This window comes from Phoca vitulina, unplaced genomic scaffold, assembly GCF_004348235.1.
Source record: "Phoca vitulina isolate PV1807 unplaced genomic scaffold, GSC_HSeal_1.0 scaffold25, whole genome shotgun sequence".
Classification (NCBI taxonomy): Eukaryota; Metazoa; Chordata; class Mammalia; order Carnivora; family Phocidae; genus Phoca; species Phoca vitulina.
The window spans coordinates 8,858,000-8,880,029 of NW_022589728.1; the positions used below are offsets into that span (position 1 = coordinate 8,858,000).

General features: G+C 42.7%; 1 protein-coding gene across 3 annotated transcripts in view; it reads left to right on the forward strand.

Moving 5' to 3' along the window:
• LYN (LYN proto-oncogene, Src family tyrosine kinase) overlaps positions 1-22,030 on the forward strand; it is a 116,552-nt gene that overhangs the window by 44,172 nt on the left and 50,350 nt on the right. For 2 of the 3 annotated variants that reach the window (XM_032421590.1, XM_032421591.1), the window contains exons 2-8: positions 10,281-10,417; positions 13,314-13,359; positions 14,181-14,286; positions 15,848-15,946; positions 16,069-16,172; positions 16,319-16,468; positions 17,313-17,465. In XM_032421590.1, the coding sequence (XP_032277481.1) occupies positions 10,286-10,417; positions 13,314-13,359; positions 14,181-14,286; positions 15,848-15,946; positions 16,069-16,172; positions 16,319-16,468; positions 17,313-17,465 (790 nt within the window). In that variant the 5' untranslated portion in view covers positions 10,281-10,285. The remainder of the gene's footprint in view (positions 1-10,280; positions 10,418-13,313; positions 13,360-14,180; positions 14,287-15,847; positions 15,947-16,068; positions 16,173-16,318; positions 16,469-17,312; positions 17,466-22,030) is intronic. The other variant, XM_032421592.1, reaches the window with a different exon arrangement.

Consider the following 22,030-nt stretch of genomic DNA (forward strand, 5'->3'; position numbering starts at 1 on the left):
AACAACCATATCTCAGAGTACACTTAAGCTACTTGTTACAATTTTAAAAATTATATCTATAAATATTTTAATCTCTAAAAGGTAAAGACTCATGTTTTAAATATAAATTTAATACCATTATTATTAAACATAAAAGTGATGATAACTCCTTATCATCACATATCCAGTAAATGATCCAATTTCTCCAGTTATCTTATAGTTGTTAATAACTAAGCTGCTTATTACTATCAGCTAATGTTAATATAATCCTAAAAAGATTCAACAATCCTGTTTTTAAGAAGAACATTTTGGGGTGCCAGGGGGGCTCAGTTGGTTAAGCATCCAACTCTTGGATTTCGGCTCAGGTCATGATCTCAGGGTCGTGAGATTGAGCCCCGAGTCAGGCTCTGCGCTGGGCGTGGAGCCTGCTGAACATTCTCTTTCCCTCTCCTCCTGCCCCTCCCTCTCCCTAAAAAAAGAGAACATTTCTTAAAAGGCATCATAGAAATTTTCAAAAGCTTGTAAAACAATTACATTTGATAAGAATTGTTATACCCTTAAGCTATTAAAACCACTTCACAGTAAAACCAATGCACAGTTGTAAACTTAAGCTGTCCCACAACAAACAGTCCCACAATAAATATCCTTTTCTACAGAGCGTTGTGTAACTGACCAGTTATTTTCGTAGAAACAATGTATTGCTAGAAGTGGAATGTTAAGAAGTGCACACGTTTTATGGGCCCAGCACGCTTCCGCTGCGCCACTCTGCTCTGCTGAAGTGCACACATTTTAAAGGACTTTAATATGTATTTGTCAAGTTAAAAATAGTATCATTTACTCCCTCTGCCAAGCCCAGCCATTTCATTTTATGGTGAGGAAATTGGAGCGGAGAGAAGAAAGTGGTTTTGTCCATAATTACTGGACCTAGCCGCCCTGCTTCCCAATTCCTAATTTGCTGCACCTGTCATTATCCACTGCCTTCTTCCAGGCAGGAGTCAAATTACCCTTCAACTTCTCTGCTCTAGATTCCAAATGGTAAGGTATTTGAACCCTCATCTACCTCTTTAATGGTCTTTTTCGGACTCACTGTAACAAATACTGTGACTAAAACTATACTGGCTTATTAGGGTGCTGATAAATGCAGTCAATTTGCTCTTTTTATGCATCATTATTTCAGAATATCTCAGTATTGGCTTAACATTAGTTATGCTACACATTCCTGTTATAGCTAACTACATAATACCTGGGTCTTCCTGCTGCTATGCATATGTCCTTCAGCATATAATAATAAAAAAAAATGCTTTCAAATCAGGTAAAAACATTGGCAAGCATAAGGTAAATTAAAATGTATCGGATTCATCCGATCAGATCAGATCACAAAAACATAAAGAAAATGTGATGAGGAGGAAGCCAGCCATACTGCACTACATCTCTCTTGGTGGGTGGGGGAAGCATATTTTTTAATTAATTTTTTATTGATACATGCCACAAATTCACCCTTTCAAAGTGTACGATTCGGTGGGTTTTAGTATATTCACAAGGTTGTAACACCATCACCACTCTCTAATTCCAGAATCCTCTGTGTCTCCTGTGTAGCGTGCTTGCAGAATGTATACGCTGCAATTCAGCTGTGCAAAAACAAAGGGAAAAAAAGCCTTCACATTCTTTAACTATTTCTCTTCATCCCTCTGAATAGCGGCAGGTGGGAAAACAGCCTTAAGTTTGCCCAACAGGGTTTGATCCAGTTTAATCTTTTTACCGTCATGCCGCCGCTTCATTAACCTAGGAGCTTTGTCCACGTTTCTTCTCCAGCTCCCTTCGAAGATGGTACCTAAGTAGATAAAGGGTTTCTGTTGTGCTGTTTGGGGAGAAAAAAAGCCACAGATTCTCTCCATGTTCTTTATATGTCTGCTGACATATGACTGGGCACTGCTGATTGTTGCGAGTGTTACCCTAACAGCACCCCCAGAGCGAATGCATCACATTGGGACACTCCAAAAGTTCCAGAGCCCCTTATACCTTCAGCAGGCTGAGTGAGGGGACCCTCTAGACAGTCGCCCTGTGTGCTTTACCCTGTGTGAGGTGGGAAGCAAAGGGAGAGGCAGCAACTCTTTCAGATCTACAGCTTCCTCCAGGCTTGGTCTAGGTATGTGGACCTAAAACTACTAGATCTTCAAGTCACTTTCCACCACCCCCCCCCACCGCCCTTTTCCAATTGGCCCTTCCTAGTAAAAATGGTTGGGGGGTGGCCACCTTGGACACACCTTCTATTCCATTCTTACTCTTTCTAATGCTCCTTCAGGCTCCTCTTTGTCACAGTTTATAACTCAAGAAGTACTTCTTGTAAAGTACACATCCTTCCCTTCTAGGGGGAACCCAATATTCCTCCCAGACTGGAGATGATATCCACGCCATAGAGCAGCCCTGGGATCTGAGTTGTCAAGGATTTCCTCTTAATAAGGAACCCAGAGGAACACCAGGAGCTGGGATTACCAGATACCAAAACGACATAGACTTAATTGCCCCAAGACACTGTTCCTGTTACATATGGTATTTAAACCTTAGGGATCTCATATTAGAGGCTGGTCAAAGCCAGGGTCTGGACCCAGGCAGACCTAGGTTACCAGCTTACTAACTGTGTCAACAATGGTTTTCTGGGAGATTTCACAGAAGAAAAATACCGAGAACATTTGAAAATTATTACCATGACATACAAAGGAGAGAAATCTTAGTTATCTAAGTAGAGAGAGTCTGGCTATACCTTTTTTCAATTCTATCTTTTTCAAAAAGAAATGGGCAAAAGAAAAGAAAGCTACTTAAGATAGGAACTGGATGGAGTTGATTGTGGAGTTTAGTTCTGGAGCTTTCTCCTCCTCTGCTGTCCTGAGGCTACTTCTAAGGCTTCTCTGACCCCTTTTCTCTCTGATAGGTTGTATGAAGAAAACATTGGAACTCTTCCATATGTAGACTTTGCTTCTCTGAAAACATCTCTGAAGTCTCATTCTTGAAAGTAAAGTAAGAAGGAAAACAGTCAAAGGGTGTCGAAAAGTCTTCTATTTGGGCAGGCAATGCAAGGCTCTTAAGTTAACGAACTGGTCCTGGAATGCAAGCACGAGGCGCGGACACTGTTTTAGGGATACATTCCTCTGAACGACCCTTGAACCAAACCCAGCCTACTTTGGAAGCTCAAGATCACTTTTGTTTGGGATTGTTACCACCCATCTCTAAGTCCTTGGGACTTCTTTCTCTTTTTCTAAGCTCGCTAGTTCAGAGAGATAAAACTCACTCCACAGAGAGGCCGCAAAGCTTTGGGTGGGTACAGAAGTGCAGCTTGGGGGACGCCTGGGTGGCTCAGTAAATTAAGCGTCTGCCTTCGGCTCAGGTCATGATCCCAGGGTCCTCGGATCGAGCCCCCCATCGGGCTCCTTGCTCAGCGGGGAGTCTGCTTCTCCCTCTGCCTGCCGCTCCCCCTGCTTGTGCTCTCTCTCTGACAAATAAATAAATAAAATCTTTAAAAAAAAAAAGTGCAGCTTTGAAGCAGATGGACCAAGTTCCACTTTTATCTAAGACCTTTGATAACCTGGCACAGGTTTACATCAGGGCTTTTCTTTCCTCATCTGGGCAGTGCCAGGCACAAAGTAGGTAATTACACATTCTTCTCTTTTTTTTCCCTACCCGCATAGATATTTCTAGTAACTCCAGAATGACCGCTTGATATTGCAGGGTCAGGCAAAAGGTAGCTAACAGGAGAAAGATTTCACAGCTCCCGATGAGTCTTTGGATGAGTAATTGGCTTGTTGCTGGGAAAACTCAATGCAAATTGAAGCAGTCAGTTTGGGAAGTGGTGGTGAAGTTCAATGCCAAAAAAAAGTTTTTAGTTGCTTTTTGGAGGCTGCTGGAATAAAGAGAGAAAATTTACAAGTCATAAGAAAAACAAAACATGATACCAACACAGTTTCTTTGTAGCATTTTGTAAAGGCTAGAAATTGAGGTTCTGGGAGGTTAAATTCTAGTAACTTCATTTTTAAATTTTAAGATCTAGGATTGTGTGGAATTGTTAAAACATGGATTCAGCTTTCATAGGGGGAAGTGGCATCCAGTGGGATGTAATACCTTTCAACCTTAGGAAATCTATGACAAACAAAATATTACCCAAAACATGTAACATGCAAACTCAGGAACCCCTCTCACTTCACAGCTTCCCTCCCCCTTTTTAATTACCGAGTAATGTGTACATTCACATTCAGATCATCCTGCAATACCAAAGTATACAGTAGAGTTGGTGTAGCATGCAAGGTGCCCGCCCAAAAGTGGGAAGGGAAGGGGGGGCAGAAGAAAACATCCATTTAGATGGTCCAAGTGGCCTGGGTTCCACCCTGCAGGTGGGATGGGAGATGTGCTCCTACTATTCCCTCTTTGGGGTGGGGTGAGGTTGTGCACTAGTATTTAGACCTCATTTATTTATGTGTTTAACAAACATGTTTATAGCTCTTACTGTTTTAAGCATACTTCTAAGCACTTTACGAATATCAGCTAATTTAATTCATTTAACCATCATAACAATGCAAAGAGCCAGATAAAGTCATCTCCATTTTTCAGAAGGATACTGAGGGACAGAAAGGTTTGGCAACTTGCCCAAGATCATACAGTTAATGATTGATGGACCCAGGATTTGAGGTCAGGGAGCCAACTCTACAGTCCTTACTCCAAAATATCTTGTAAATTGTAGTGTCTTCCTTAGGAATTTTTAAGAGAAAATTTCTGTATAGGATCTGTACCTTATAAGTGGACTTTAGAACCTAACTGCCAGGCTGGTGGATATGTGGATTTGCTTTCATATGGATATGTCTGTGTAACTATGTATATGTGCATTTTTTCAGTCAATAATGATTGATGGTCAAGAATGCCTAAATTATATAAATCTCTCTTTTCAATTCAACCTAGTCTCAGAATATGTCAGTTTGACCCAATTTAATGAACTCTTCCCTATTGATGGACATTTAGATTGTCTGTCTGTATAATACAAATAACATTCATGTGAACGTCCTTGTGCCCTATTCAAGTGTATCTCAAGAACAAAACCTCTAAAACTCCTTACCATAAAACAAATAAACTAAACCTGACAACCATGTGAAGTGATGGATGTGTTAACTAACTTTATTGTGGTCATCATTTCACAATACACAGTATATGAAATCACTACGTCATGTACCTACGCTTACACAAAGTCATGTGTCAGTTATATCTCTATAAAGCTGGAGGGGGAAAAAAAAGGAACAAACCCATCCCCAGAAGTAGAATTCCGAGTGGACAGTTGCTTCTTTGTTGAGCACATGGATAATTGTAAGGCATTATTGGATCTGACCACAGGCAGCAGGAGTGATGAATGAAGACTCATACTTAGTCTTTTCTCCAAAATCTTTTTTTTCTTTTTTTTAAGGATTTTGGTATTCTAAGGCCCTTACATGAGGATAAGCCCACCCAGTGGATATTTGTTGCAGTGACCAACAGACATTTTTGGAAAGAAAACTTACCCACCTCCCGTTTCCTGGATGTGTGGGTGGATGTCCCTTTGTGAGCAAATGGTTGCCCAGCTGTTTGTGTCTCTTCAGACCATGTAGTTGAGCTCATGTAATGAATATCCCAGGGCTGTATTTGCATGTCAAACCCCCAGTTATTATCATAATTAAATGAGAATCTCCACATATGAAATGTGCCTTCATTTACTGCTAAAAAAAAAAAAATGGAATATATTGCCATCGGACTTGAATGTCTGTAGGACTTGATGTCAAGTCTGTCATAAGCATTTGTGCCGGGGCCTTGCCCTCCTGTGACGAGCTCGGTTACTTCCTCTTCCCTTCGTGAAAGCGCTGTCACCCGCCCTGCACTTTTGCTCTTCCTGCCAGGAAACCTGCTCTAACAAATCTGGTGCCCACCATGTTACCCGACCTCCATTCTCCTCTTGTCCTGGGCTCAGCTTTTCTGCTTTCATTTGTTTAAACTCATTATCGTCTTTTTTTGGTGAAAGCATTTCAAATCCTTTTGAGAAAGAAGCAGGCCACAGAAATAATCCCTTAATTCAGCATCGTTAGTATGTAGATAAAGCACAAGTTTCAAAATAGCCATCGTATGGCAAAATGGTGGAGCTTGGACTTTTGGCTAAAGCCGTGTGTGAGGCCCAGCACCGGCATTCCCCACCGCTGTGGCTTGGGAACTGGTCACATGACTTCTGTAGGCCTCAGTGTACTCCTCTGTAGAGTGGGGTTAGTAATACCTATGTCATAGGGTTTATTCAAGCAGTAAACAAGATGCTTAGAAAATGATAAATGTTTAATTAAAAAATACTAAGGGAAAGACTATACTTTCAGGGATCATTTCTATAGTTTGTAAAAAATACTAAGGTGCGAGTCATTGTACAGTGTAGCTCATATCATTTGCAAACATGTAACCACTTACTCAGTTTTTGTGGGGGGTACATTGTATCTTCAACCTTTCTGGTACCTTCCCACAGCAGAAGACATTTGCAAGACCTGGTCTGAGTTCATCCCTATGTCACAACAAGGAGCTCTCTGAGCTTTCTTGCTGGACTGTGAGGAACTGTAGGGCCCCAACCCAGGGCTCCCTGCTGGGTGGGCAGTCAGCAGAGGCCGGCTCAGCCTGAGCGACCAAGGACGGTATCTCCACGTGGAGCAGTGTTGTAATTGTTTCCATCTACCGCCCATGCATTGGTTCTCAGTGATCCATGGTGATGGGGGAGAGGAAACTACGAAATAAGCATAAAGAAATGATAATCCGTGGACTGTCACCACCCCTCACACATCCACCTGCTTTCTATTTCCATCCTTTGTCTTCCTTCCCAGGGCCACTGCCCATGGACAGTCGCCATTGTCTCTTTGTCCAGACCTCTTAGAGGTCTGGGTCCCAGATGTCCCCATCTAGCTCTCGTCTCCCCTCTTGCTCCTATAGAGTTCTCTCTGGGAAGGAGTGGTCTCATCATATCGTTTCCCTGGGTAAAAAACTTTCCATGGCTTCCTGCTGAAATAAAGTCTGCACTCCTTGGCATGATACAGAAATAACACCCCTCAAAGTACTTTTCTAACCTCATCCCCTGTGCGCATGCACACACACACTGTTTCTAACATTTTGAACAACTTTATGAGAGAAAGTAGTGTAATATAAATATCCCCTTATTTTCTCCCCACTCCAACTTTTTATTTTGAAAATAACAAAGCCACAGGGAAAAAAAAAAAAAATGAAAGAACGTCCTCACCTGGATTCACTGATTTTTTAATGTTATGCCACATTTGTCTCCCACTCCCTTCTCTTTTTCATCTTGCCCAAAGTGTTGTAACTCGCAGACACCATGAGACTCCATTCGTGCACACGTGTGTATGCATCTCCTAAGATACGGACATTCTTCTGCATAACCACGGTGCTATCATCATATCACCTATGAAGCCCAGCAATTCCCTAATACCATGTTCAAATATATTCAGATTTCCCCAATTATCCCAACCTGTGTCCTCCTCTACCCCCAACCCCCTCCATCCAGGATTCATTCAAAGTTCACCCATTGTGTTTCTTTTGTTTCTTAATATGGAATAGTTCTGTCCTCACCTCTCTACCCCCCCCCCCACCCCATACTTTTCAAAGTATCCAGATTGGTTACACATTAGGGATTTGTCTGATCATTTTGTTCCTCTAACCTCTGTGTTTCCTATAAACTAGAAGTTAGTTCTAGAGGTTTCTGTATCTTTTAAAACAACTGAGGTGGGTTTCACCTCCTTTCCTTTTTCTTGTCCACCTTTTGCAAGGGGGGTCAGGATGAACATGTGGGAAGGTGGAGTGCAGCAACCAGAGCTGGTCCATCCATTCATTCTTGCAGCGCATATCCCCTGAGCACCTGCTCTGCGCAGGCCCTGTGTAGCTGCTGGGAATACTGCCCTGAAGAAACAGGCTAGAGGCCTCCCTGTCTGCCTCAGTTCTGCTGGGGGCTGACCACGAATTCACCAATATGTAATGGGATGTCGGTCACAATTAGAAAAAGAAGAGTGTAAAGCCTGAGGAATGGGCAGAGGGGCGATTTTTTTAGTAGGCTCGTTAGTGAAGACCAGTCTGGGCAGGTAACATTGTGTTTAGATCTGGAGAGGGTGGGAGAGAGAGACAGAGATGCAGAGACAGAGAGACACTGAAAGGGAAAGAGGGAGAAAGAGACAGGCAGGGACACAGAGAGAGACAGGCAGGAAGAGACAGACAGAGAGACAGAGACAGAGAGAGAGAGCGTGCGCTGGAGCGGGGCAGCTTGGCCAGGCTGCGGGAGTGCTGGCAGCCCAGAGGCTCGGTGGGGGGTGCGGTCAGTGCGAGGGGAAAGCAGGGTGTTAAGGGCAAAGGGCAGCGGTGGTCAGGTGGACCCTCCGGGGCCTCCTCTTGGAGCTGCCTGTGTGCTCAGTGGTGGGCTCCACCTTCCCTTCTTGAACAGCACCATCTTAATGGATGGTCAGTGAGATACAGCTTTTTTGGGAGGGGGTGGGGGTTGAGACTGGTGAGAAAAGAGCTTGACTGTTTACTTACAGATCAACTTTAAAACCCGTCTCACTTATTTACAGATCAACTTTAAAACCCTTCTCCATTGCAGATACTTTAGCATATTTTTAAAAAAAAGGGCTGTTTTGAATCAAAGAAGTACTTGCTTCCCCTTTATTTTGGGAACTGCTGCTTGCTAGTTTCGGAAAGAGGTGTGACTGTACTTTAGAGGCTTCAGATCTCCATGATGAGATGATAAACAAGTTGAAGGTTGCAGGCCCCCTGGAATCCTGCAGGACAAGGTGCGGAGATGAGCTGGCCTGTGGATGACAGTTTGACAATTTGGAGATCTTGAGGTTTCTTAGAACAGTTCCTCCCCCGGGAGTTATTTCCTGTTTCCCACCACCTCCTCCCCAGACTCGGAATCCTCTCTCCCTCCTCTAAAGATCTAGGCAGTGGTCCTCCAATGGCAGTGCTTCCGAGTTCCACAGATTACCGCCCCCCCACCCCGGGGCAGGGGAGGGGTGGATGCCCTGCCTCCACTGGGCCCGAGGGAATTTCCTGGAATGCATCCAGGGAATCTGTTCTGTTGCGTTTGATGATCCTGGTGTCCCTTCAGCTTTGGGAGCCACTGCCCTATGGGACCTTCTAACAGAGCTCATAACAGATTTATTGTTTTTAATGTATGGATTTAACTGTGAGGCTGTGCTGTAAGGCAAGATTCATATCTGATATCAGATTTTAAATTCGATTCTTTAGCCCCCAGAGTGCTTGGTGCGGTGCTCTATACATCCTACTATGAACCAGAGAAATTAATAAAGGAGTTTAGCATTCAGAAGCATGGTTGTGTCGTTCTGCACTGGTCAGGCTCGAGCCCCTTCTGTCCACGGCTCTTCCATTGGCAACGGGGATGTCTCTCCTGTTGGCATCTCCTCCTTTATTTCTGGTCTTGGTGAAGGGCCACCACCATTTTCCCAGGCCCCAAGCCACATCCAGTTGGAGCCCGGTTCTGCACCATCTAGCTCTTAATCATGCTTGCCTTTGAAGCCTCAAGCCCCCTCACTTGACCTTGCCCATTGTGTCCTCATTGAAATGACAAAGTAAGAATAACAGCTCCCCAGCATGGCACCCACGGTGCGCCTCTGTTTCCATCCCAACTCCTGGCCTTCCCTACTTGCTCCTTGGCTAAAGGGTTTCTCATCATAGAACTAGTTCCCCGAAGGGATCAGCTTGAATCTGTTCCCTGAAGGAGTGAGATGAACCAGTTCCCCAAAGGGATGTGATGAACTAGTTCCCTGAAGGGGCCATGTTATCTTGGGATCAGTATTTTGCATATGAGGTTCCTTCTTCCTGGAATCCCTTTACTGACTCTGCCACATGACTAACATCCCTCCCATTTTGACTCAGAGCATTTCCTTTGGGGCATTTCCACTTGCCTGAGTTAGGTGCCCTTTCCTAGGTCCTGTGCATCCTCTGTCATTGACTCGCCACACTGTACTGTAGTTTTAATTCACAAATCTCTGCCACAAGAATAGGAGCATCTTTAGGGCAGGAATGATGTCTTCTGATATAAAATTGGTGCTCAATAAATAGTTGTTGAATGAATGAATGAACAAGCAAACGGGTATGTGAACAGTATTCACATTTGAGTTTGTTAAGCTATCTGTAATAAAAAATAAAAACGTATTCTTTTTATTCTTTGTGAATGGAGATATTTTGGTAGCTTGAAGCCAGTTCTAAAATGGTAAAACAATGTCATTGCTTTTGTATTCCCACAGGAAATATGGGATGTATAAAATCAAAAAGGAAAGACAATCTGAATGACGATGGAATAGATTTGAAGACTCAACCAGTACGTAATACTGACCGAACTATTTATGTGAGAGATCCAACGTCCAATAAACAGCAAAGGCCAGTAAGTAGATAGTCTCAGGGGAGAATTCCCACAGCAGGATCAAAGCATGGCTGCGTAATTTAAACGCCAAATCTGTAACATGTGCATGCAAAAAAATCACATCCATTACTTGGGCCTCAAATAAGTTTTGATTTCCTTTATAACTTAATCCTTTAAAGAGTTTGTAAACATTTTAGAGATAAACAGACCACTTATTGTACGATAAAGGGCCTTTGATCACCTACTCACGTGTAAAGAAAATCATCTTTCATATCACTGGTGCAAAGACCCACCCTTTATATATAAAGATCAATCTATCTGTCTATCTGAACTTGGGTGACTTAGGATAGGTAGTGAGATCAGCACAGTGGTCTGGAGGCAAAAAAGAAATTCTGGATTCAAGTCAGAAGCTAAAATAAGTGCTAATATGCCCTTTGGCGTATCATATTTTATCCCCTATCTTGTCATTCTTCAGTTAACTCCAGACAGTACAGATTCTGAAGTTGTCATGCCTTATTATAGAGAATTAAAGGATTAAAAAGTACACAGCTAATTCTGCCCCCTAACCTTGGACAGATATCTGTACCAGAAATTTTACATGAGTGCTGTGCTATTTGATGCAGTTGGGAAATGCTTGGCAAAGGAAGACCTAATACTCTATCCAATTTCATGGAGAAGAGGACCAGAGCTTTGGATAGTTGCTATGTTAAACGTACTTTACTTCAGATCTTTTATCCTTTCCATCTATTTTATTATATACATATATATATAATCAAATTAGTATATATAGTATATATATATAAGTATATATATAGTATATAAATAGTATATTATCAAATTATATATATATAGTATATTATCAAATTAGCCCCAATGCCTTTATTAAGAATTTTCATAGTGTCTCTAGTCTGACATGTTTTAAATATAAGGCCTTGGCATTATGGAGTGTGTTCTTGTTACCAAGCCTTCTTGCAGCTCTTTCCCCACCGCTCCCCATTATCCTGTAGGTTTGACGGATGTCAAAGTCTCATGCCATTGCTGAAATTGAGAAGTTACTGTTGGCCTTCTTAAAAAGTGGAGATGCAGAGTGAATATATTATTGCTGTCAATTATTGTACATGATGTTTCTAGATAGATAAATTAATGTTACAGTTATATAGAGAGAAACTCAAAATGTATAAGACTATATAGCTTTCATAATTTAGTGATAATAAATAATATAAATATAATATTTAAAAACATTACATAAACCAGTATAAGTAGAGAACTATATTACATACACATGATTAATAGGAAAGAAAATGATTGAAAGAATTGGAGTCACAGATAGTTGCCTCCTTATAGACTTTAAGAGATCTCATAAAACAAATCTGGCTTTTCCTGGTATCATGTGCTATAGGCACTTTACGTGCTTTGAACCCAAGTTTTCTTTTGAAATGATGAACGAAGATGCCCTTGATTCAGAAAAACAAAGGCAAATCATATAAATGTACCATTTTTCCTCCTCCTAAGATTGAAAGAGGTTAACCATGGGGTTGGAAGGCAGAAGTAGTAAACAGGTTTGCAATATGGCAGCTCCCTCCTGGATTCTGTCTCTTAGTCTGTGCCTTCTCTGGCCACAGCTGCCCTTGTTTCCTGAGCCCGCTAGCATGGCCTTATCCCATGGCCATAGATAACACTCCCAGCTGTGGCCAGATGTGCCAAAAATGCACGCCCTGGCTCTGTGACAGGAGCTCCGAGAAGCCGGTGAGGTGAAATTGATGGAATTCAGCAACACCCCGAAGAAAAGACATTTTAAGGAAAGAGTTACGACAGATGAGTTGCCTATATGTGTTTTGGTCTTCTAGAAAGTCTGTTAAAACATTTGTAAATTAAGGACTCTTTGGTATTTGAAATCGGCTTGCTGCTTTCAAAGTGATTTAACTAGTTTCTCATCTTCTAATTATTTCCTCTAAGTCATTTGTAATTGATCATGAATCCTAATTATGCAAATCCCCATGATTAAAAAAATCAGTCTAGAACTTTTAAAGTAAGTATTCAAGGATAGCATGGACCCCTGATTTTCTGATACCAGGACATAGAGTAATGCCCCCTCCCCCACTGCCCCAACCTCATAATTGGGGATTTTATGGGCTAACTGTCATCATCAGAAATTTAAATTAAAAAAAAAAAAAAAAAAAAAAGAAATTTAAATTTCAGTGCAAACTGTTTTGGTCCCATTCCATTAAGTCACTGAATCAAAGGGAAAAGTTGCATGATTTGTGGATGTAGGCCTTGGACAGTACTTTCCTGAAAAGGGGCCCACGAGGTCTTACCATCCTCCCCATGGTCACTGAGAGAAAAAGGAATTTGGTTTAAAAGGTCATTGAGGTGACCTTCTGTCCCACAGACCCTTCCTGCCAATTCACCTCCCAGCTGAAGTAACCGGGGATGCCATCTGTCCCCATGACAGGAGCAGAGTCAGCCTTAGGAAGCCTGGATCCGTTAGGACCTGTTCTCAGCCTCTAGTGACAGAGCCCTGACTCTGTTTGCTAAACAAGTCTGAGAAACACGGAGATCAGCAGTCCTGGCCGAAGTGGCAATCCCACCAAGCCAACAGGGGCCCAGGCCGTTTCCGTCTTCTGCTCTGCAGTCCCTGGTGTCTGGTTTCCATGCTGAGACTCCAGCCTTCACCTGTTCACTTCCTGCCGCCACCGGCAAATGACTGCTCTTAGAAGGGAAAGCCGTTCCGCTGAGCTGTGTAGGATGGGACCCAGCTCTGCAAAATGTTTTCTCTGTTCTCTTCTTTCCGGCTTCCTAAATGAGCCATTCTAAACCTCATTTGCTACTGTGAGAAAAATGACATAACATACAACATGCATGTAAGTAAGAAAAGCTAAATGTAAAAATCCTTTTCCTAACCAATATTCTCTCCTAGGTTCCAGAATCTCAGCTTTTACCAGGACAGAGGTTTCAAACTAAAGGTATGTTTCCATAGCAACATGGTGGTTTTCCTTTCTTTACTGTTAGAGATGCATTAAGGGAGTCAGCTTGGGTGTTTTTATTTATACTTTCATTGTCAAAAAAATACATGGAATATAAAATTTATCATTGTCACCATTTTTACGTGTCTAGTTGAGTAGCTTTAAGTACATTCACATTATTGGGCAGCCAGCACCACCATCCATCTCCAGAACTTCTTCATCTCCCCAAACTGAAACTCGGTCCAAGTTTAACACTAACTCCCCATTCCCCCACTCCCCTCAGCCCCTGCCAACCACCATTCCACTTTCCGTCTCAATGAATTTGGCCACTCTAGGTACTTCAAATAAGTGGACTCATAAAGTGTTTGTCCTTTCGTGTCTGGCTTATTTCACTCCTTGTAATGTCTTCAGGGTTCATCCATGTTGTAGCTCGTGTCAGAATGTTCTTCCATTTTAAGGCTGAATAATATCACGTTGTATGTACACACCACATTTTGTTTATCCATTCATTTGCCACCGAACATTCGGACTGTTCCTTCCTTTCAGCTCTTGTGAATAATGCTGCTCTGAACATGGCTGTATCCTTTCTGAAGTATAGGGCTGGAATTAATTATAACTGTAGGTCTCTATGACTGGGGATAACATCAACTGTATCCAGCGTATCCAACTGTATACGTTGCTTACTGCAGACCATGTGGGCTCTGAGCCCCACTAGGCAGGAAACACATGTCATTATCCATCTTTTGTGCCTGATAAAGACTTGTTAAAACGTTTCCATTGATGGATTCTTGAACGTCTCCCCTTTCGTCCTTCATTTTTAGATCCGGAGGAGCAAGGAGACATCGTGGTAGCCTTGTACCCCTATGATGGCATCCACCCGGACGACTTGTCTTTCAAGAAAGGAGAGAAGATGAAAGTCCTGGAGGAGTAAGTATGCCCACGCACCCTTTCCTCGGGCCAGAGTCCTGGCCCCTTCGTTCTGCTCCCAGCAGCACAGCAACGAGCAGCCTCCCAGCCTCCTTGCTGCTAGCAGGGCTTTGGGAGTGCAAGGAATGAGGCCAAAGGAATCTTCCTCTTATGTTCTCCAGGTTTCCCTTTGAATGCAGACACCAGTTTCTTTCTTTATCCATCTGTGCCACCTTAAGAAGCTTGTGTCTGTGTGGAGTTTGCACGTTATTTTAATGCCCGTGTTTACTTAGTTATAATGCTCAAATTCAGACTGGGTGTATGGGTCCGACTTGGTTTGATTTTTAAGGGCACTGTGCAGAAGCAGCCGTCATTTTGGAAAAGCCCCTACTCAGCCGTTGTCGTCCTTCTGTGAAGACACTTAGACATCGTCGTGTCCTTGACCCACCCCCCAGCTCCCCATGCTGACTCACAGACCCGTGGCTCAGACCACAGGGGCTTGGTACTGAGAATAAGGATTTCCTAAGTATTTGCCCCTGATCTTGCATACATTGTCATGCTGGCCGGCCTACCAGGGTTGGAGGAGGGAGACCCCTTAGTAAGTACAAGGTGCTAAGTGGTTAAGAGCAGTTCTCACTTACTGGGTGAGTGTGAACTCGGGCCTAATCCTGGCCCTGCCTCTTGATAGCTGTGTGACCTTGACAAGTCCCTTCAGCTCTATGCCTTCGTTTCTGCACTTAGGAAATGGGAGCGGCCTATAATGGGAGTGACAGTGGCTCTGTCCCGGGGTTGATGTGAGAATGTCGTGAATAGACAGACGTACAGCAGGTAGCAGCTTCGGGTCCTTGTGGCTGTCCTTCATGGCTTGCAAACAAGGAGCCCGACTGGGCGTGGGGATTTGAACATCATAGTTGAGGCTCCTGGGGACCCTTCCATTCCTGCCTCCTTCCTCGGCCCCAGCCTCCTCCTTGGCTCCATGCTGAGGGCAAGAACAGGGGGAATGAGCCTACCTGCTTGGGATTACTTTATGGTTTTCCGTTTCTTCTCTCCACAGCACCTCTCTATGGAAAGTAGATGTTTTAACAAAGGAGTTTATAACGTGAGAGCGATGGTTCATTGTTCCCTTGACTCTCGTTTCTATATAAGGATCCTACAGCATTTCTTGGAGATCCTGGGGGAAATTACAAATGGTTGCTTCTGCAAGAGAGGAACCATTTTCACCAACTCTTGTGTGTGCGGCGCCGAACACAGTGATCCAGTTATGAGGCTGTTTTCCTTTGCCTTAAGTCTCTAAACATAGTTTTATTTCAGCAAAAGGAGCGAATTTTCCCGCTGGATTCTGGGGTTCCAGGGATCTTCCCACCCTCCCTCACCCCCCCTTCAGACAATTGTTATTGCAGTTCTTGACTCATTGGATACAAACACTTATTTTTTTAAAGATTTTATTTTTGTAAACGTAATCTCTACGCACAACGTGGGACCCGAACTCACAGGCCCAAGGTCAGGAGTCCCATGCTGTACCAACAGAGCGAGGCAGGCGCCCCTGGACACAGACACTTTTTGATGTCCGTTTCTCTTCCAGGCATGGAGAATGGTGGAAAGCTAAATCCCTTTCAACAAAGAGAGAAGGGTTCATCCCCAGCAACTACGTCGCCAAAGTCAACACCTTGGAAACGGAAGAGTGAGTCCTTACCTGTTGCCATCTTGGATGGTTTTGCTTGCTGCCTTGGCTTTCTTATGCATTCCTTACCTTTTTCCTTCCCTGGAGCGTAACATCCATGAAGTGTGACAATGTCTTCTCAGGTGGTTTTTCAAGGATATAACCAGGAAAGATGCAGAAAGACAGCTGCTGGCGCCAGGGAACAGTCCTGGAGCTTTTCTTATCAGAGAAAGCGAAACCTTGAAAGGTAGGAAGTGCTTTAAGTCCCCTTCTAAATCACTATTTAGGAAATCATTCTTAGAAACTAGTCTAGAATTCTTTTTTTAAAAAAAGATATATCCTGGTCGTGAAAGTTTTATGGTTTGATAACAAACTTGTGTTTTTCCCCCACAGGAAGCTACTCTCTTTCTGTCAGAGATTATGACCCTGTGCACGGTGATGTTATTAAGCACTACAAAATTAGAAGTCTGGACAATGGGGGTTATTACATCTCTCCACGAATCACTTTTCCTTGTATCAGTGACATGATTAAACATTACCAAAGTAAGTAAAAACTGAAGGTCGGACAAGACAAAACAGATTTATTACAAAATGTAGGGTGTCAAACACTTCTTTATATTAAAATTCTTCGACCTCATATTTCTTTTGGATGAATTTGGAGGATCCGTATTCTGTAATTGATTCTAAATTAATCTGTAATTACATATGCATTTAAAGTCAGATCGGATCTTAGTGAATAATTATCCCAGTTCTTTCCACCACATCCATGCTGTTTGACAGTTAATGTTCCAAAACTGCGAAGAGAAAAATGAATATTCTTTTCATGTAGTGCATATTTTTACAACACATTTTTAAATATTTGGAATCAGAATGCAGATTTGCAGGTCTGTGTCTTTATATATATATATATATATTTATATATGCGTGTGTGTGCGTGTGTGTGTGTGTGTAAAAGTAATCCATAGTCTGGGTAAAAGAAAACAGAAATAACAACAACAAGAAAATATTTAGAAGAGGCAAGTCAATGGTCCTCAGTCTCCAGTGCCACTTTTCAGCCCTGAGAAGCCAAACCCATGGGCGGCCTTTAGGTTCATTCTCTGTGTGATTGAAGTCAGTTATAGTCAGTAGCTGCTGGTACTGTTTACTTCTGTAACCCACTCTGCGGGGATACATATTGTAGGTTTGCAAACAGTACTAATGGATAAAATGTCCTTCAGGCAAGAATTTCCAAAGTCACAATTAGACAAAAGATACCCCCATAGCATTTTAGGTTCGTAGACTGCGTCGAGCTGGAAATGATCCCACCAGTAGTCGAAATTTCTTCATAGATACTGGTAAATTACAAAGTAGGACATTTCTTAACCTTTTTTTTTCTCTTTCACATTAGAGCAGTCAGATGGCTTGTGCAGAAGGTTGGAGAAGGCTTGTATTAGCCCCAAACCACAAAAGCCGTGGGACAAAGATGCCTGGGAGATCCCACGGGATTCCATCAAGTTGGTGAAAAGGCTTGGTGCTGGGCAGTTCGGGGAAGTCTGGATGGGTGAGTGTGTGGCTCTGGAGGAGGTGACCAGAGAAGTAAGGGCTCAAGCAGTGTCTACCCATTTTCTCAGCCAAACATTAAACCATGTCAGAAACATCATTTCTTTTGTTTTGCTCTGCCCACCTGGCACAAGAACTGGCCTGCAAATTGGTTTGATTGGACTCTCTTGTAACTCTCTCTCTTAAATTTTTAGTTGAATTACACTTGACATACAATGTTATATTTGTTTCAGGTGTACAACATAGTGATTCAACAGCTCTGTATGTTTTGTTCTGCTCACCATGAGAAGTATAGTCACCATCTGTCACCATACAACATTGTTACGATATTATTAACTCTATCTTCGTGCTGTACTTTTCATCCCCGTGACTTAATTGTTTTATAACTGGATGTTCGTACCTCTTACTCCCCTTCACCTATTTCACTTCTCCTGTCCCCTGTAGTAGCTCTTTTAGAATGAACGTTTATAAGGAAGAGGACAGTGGGTTTTTATCCTGATTGTTCTGTCTACTCATTCGTGATTCTCTCATCACCAGATTCTCTGGACACATATTTTAAGGGCAGGAAATTGGTTTCCATCTCAGGGAAAATTATATTCAGGGTGAGGTTCGTCCTTACTAGTGGGCATAATAAGAAGCATCACATTTATTGCACTTTCTCACCAAGAAAGTTTCTAAAGGTGCTCAGAATGCTGCCATTCATGAATTATTCCTTATGTCCTGCCTTCTCAGGCAGACCAGAGGTAACCATGAAATTAGAGCAGTGACTTCTCCAGGGGATTTTTTTCCCCATGTCTTTTCTAAAGTTTTTATAGCAAATTTGAATTTTCTTTTTTCTTTTGTGATAGAATTTATAGAGCCCTTTTAAAAAAAGTCATGTTCTCTTTGAGGTTCTAACTGAAAATGCCGTTGCTCTTGTTAAGGATAACACGTGTGGTCATGCAGTCTCAGTGGATCACATTTTCTGTGCCAGCTTTGTGTGAGTGAAAAGCACTGTGATTTCTAGAGAGATGAAGGGGTAGCAGCTTTTAATCCTGTGCAGTCCCAGCTGAGCAGAAGCTAGAGACTCAGCCTGCTGCGACCATGTAGGCAGCCCGCTTGCCCATCCAGGGGTCTGTGAGAGAGGTTTCTCCTCTAACATGTTGGCCCCTGGGATCAGAGTATCGCCTCCTTTCTCCTGTTGCTGTTGCTTTAGTTGAAGCATCTTTTAAATATGGCGGATACTGACCCAGCATAGAATGAGTTCGCTGCACTGTAAGTCTGTGAACTTGTTATGGAATCCAGGTAAATGATAATTACACAAGCTGACGGTCTTCATTTTGGTTAGCATATTCCAGAACTAGTCAGTAGTGCCCATCACGCACACCATTTCCATCCCAGTCAGCAGATTCGTGGGTGTGAGTGTGCGCTCCTGGACGCGGCGGCCTCTTCTCATTCACACTCTGTGGCCCAGGTCATAGAATCCAACTCCCCCTTTGCCTGTCTGCCCTTTTCCTTTTTATTGAGGTAAGATTTGTGTCACAGAGAATCAGTCATTTTAAAGTAAACAATTCAGTGACGTTTACTGTACTCACGTTGTTGTGTAACCACCTCCATCTAGTTCCAGAAAGGAAGCAGTGTACCCGTGAAGCAACCATTCCCCATTTCCCCTCCCCCGACCCTGGCAACCACCATTCTGCTCTCTGTGTCAGTGAACTTGACTGGTCTAGGTACCTCATGTAAGTGGAATCCTACTGCATTTGCCTTTTTGTGACTGGCTTATGTCACTTAACATAATGTCCTCAAGGCTCATCCATGTTGTAGCGTGTGTCAGAATTTCATCCTTTTTTTAATGGCTGAATAATGTTCTACTGTATGGATACACCACACTTTGTTTATCCACTTGTCTGCTGATGGGTATTTGGGTTGTTTCTACCTTTTGGCTATTGTGAATAGTGCTGCTATGAACATTCATGTACAAATTGTGTAGACAAATGGTTTCATTTCTCTTGGGTATATATGTTCTTTTAACAGTGAAATTGCTGAGTCATATGGTAATTCTATCATTAGCTTTTTGAGGGATCATCAAGCTGTTACCTGCTCATTTAAAAAAAAAAAGCTACCTTCTTTATTCCTCTGAGGTGTTTGTATTTATTTCTTAATATGTTTTTTTGCAAATCCACAGAATAGGGGCTGGAATTGTGTAATGAACATTGCAAACCCTTCACCTGAATTCACCAGTTAGTGGTTTGCTATATTTGCTTTTTGTCTTTTCTACATACACACACATACACAGTGAGTTGCAGATGTGATGACTTTTCACCCCTAAATACAGAAATATGTGTCTCCTGAGAGCAGGACCATTATCTTACACGATACATTGGCCACGTTTAGGAGATCTAACATCAATACATACTATTATCTAATACGAAGTCTAGAATTCCTTTAGTTGTCCCAGTAATGCCCTTGAGCTCCCTAGGATCATGTATTTGCATTGAGTTGACATGTCTTCACTACCCTCTAATCTGGAACAGTCCCTCGGTCCTTCTTCATCTTTTATGACACTGACATTTTGTAGAACATGGGTCAGTTGTTCTGTAGAATGTTCCTCATTTGGATTTTTCCATGATTTGGCTCAGGAAATGCCTTTGTGCATGAATAGTATCTAAACAGTAAACGATGGTGTGTCCTCAGGGCATCTACCAGGAGGCACAAAATATTAGTTGGTCCCATTATTGCTCATGGTCTGTGTGATTTTAAGGAGGTCTACCAGATTTCTCCATTGTAAATACTACTTTTTAGTTCTTTTTCATAATTAATTGATAATCTGTGGGGAGATCATTTAAGATCTTGTAAATATCTTCTGCTCCAAAAGAACTTTCCTCAAATGGTTTCAGCATTATCTGCTCATGTTGAGGTCTCTTCCCTCTTAGAAGCCATCACTTCTCTAAAGAGAAGCTGCCCTTATCTTCCTCCACGCTCCCTCCCAACGTGTCTTCTCCAACCCCGCTGGCTCACTGAGGGAACCATGTTCCTCCCTGTATTTACCATGACTTTGAATGGGGAGGAGGTGATGAAGTGGGGGATGAGGAAGAAGGACGGGAGGAAAGACTATCCAAGCTGTACAGTGTCCACTGCCCCCCTTCTAGGCACATATTCTTCAGTTATCTCTCATACTCATTGCAATACCACTGTGAGATAGGAATTATTGTCAGCATTTGATAAACAAGGACACTGGACTCAGACAAGTGACTTGCCCAAAGTCATTCAAGGCAGTGAAGACACCAGCTGCTTTGGCATCCCAGAGACCTGGACTCACTTGCTTGCTAAAAGCTATTTACAAGTTAGTTTGACCTCATCAGTTTCCTCATCAGTAAAATGGGCAAACAAACATCTTCTCAGTTGCTGAAATGAGAATGAAATTCTATACCTGACGTGTTTCCTATACAATATGGTTCTGTGCACTCTAGTTTCATTTTCTTTATTTTACCATATTTGACCATAGTCACTGGAAGCTATATTTCAGTGGATTTTCCCCAACTTCAGTCATGAGTTCGAACTATAAATAATCCAGTTAGACCTTCCTGTGAATATTTGCCAGCAAAGGAATTGCATACCTGTCATGAAGAGAAAAGTAGAGGGAGCTTAACGGGGTGTACTCATCTGCTCTAAAACAGTAACCCTGCATACGAAATGATGGTTTGGAGTTCTGTTCCAACCTCCTCATGTTCAGCTGTGAAGCCAGGATGAAGGCATCAAACTACATGATGTTTGCACTGGAGAGAGAAGGGATAAGATCTGCTAGTCTGGGAAGTTATTGCTTTGAGGGGAAGAGATTATGCTAGTCCTCTTGTGTTTTCTTAAAATTTTCTTTTTTTTAAATATTAAAGATTATTTATTTATTTACCAGAGAGAGAGAGGGAGAGAGAGAGAGCACAAGCAGGGGGAGCAGCAGGAGAGGGAGAAGCAGCTCCCTGCTGAGCAAGGAGCCCGATGTGGGGCTCGATCCCAGGACCCCGGGATCATGACCTGAGCCGAAGGCAGACGCTTAACCGACTGAGCCACCGGGCATCCCTTCTTAAAATTTTCTTGAGAGCTACTAGCAAGTAGAATGGTAAACTCTTTGCCAGCTTTGCCATGGTGGTGATCACAGGTGCCATATGCCAGCCCAACTCGGCCAGAGAAACTGAGGAGGGGGTGAGCTAGCGTAGCAGCGGGAGTCAACGCCTGAGTCAATCGGCTCACAGTACATTTCTGTCCTGAGTGACCCAAGCCTGTGCTGAAATTGTCACCTGCAGATCAAGCTCATTGGTCCTTCTGAGATGAGGAAAACCTCTGCTTCCAATTCCAGATATACTAGATCCTCCTGCCCATTTCTCGCCTTTTCCTGTTCATGTGCTTCCACTGGCCACCTGCTAAATCTTCATACTGACTTTAGAGAACATTTTTTAGCATGTGCCGAGGTAGTGGGAGAAACTGAGGTTTAGAAGAGAGGAGAAATGCGGCATTGGAAAATATTTAACTGTTCTATCGAGAGTGTTACTTGGATTTAAACTGTTTGAAAGAGGGTAAAAATCTGGTGAAAAT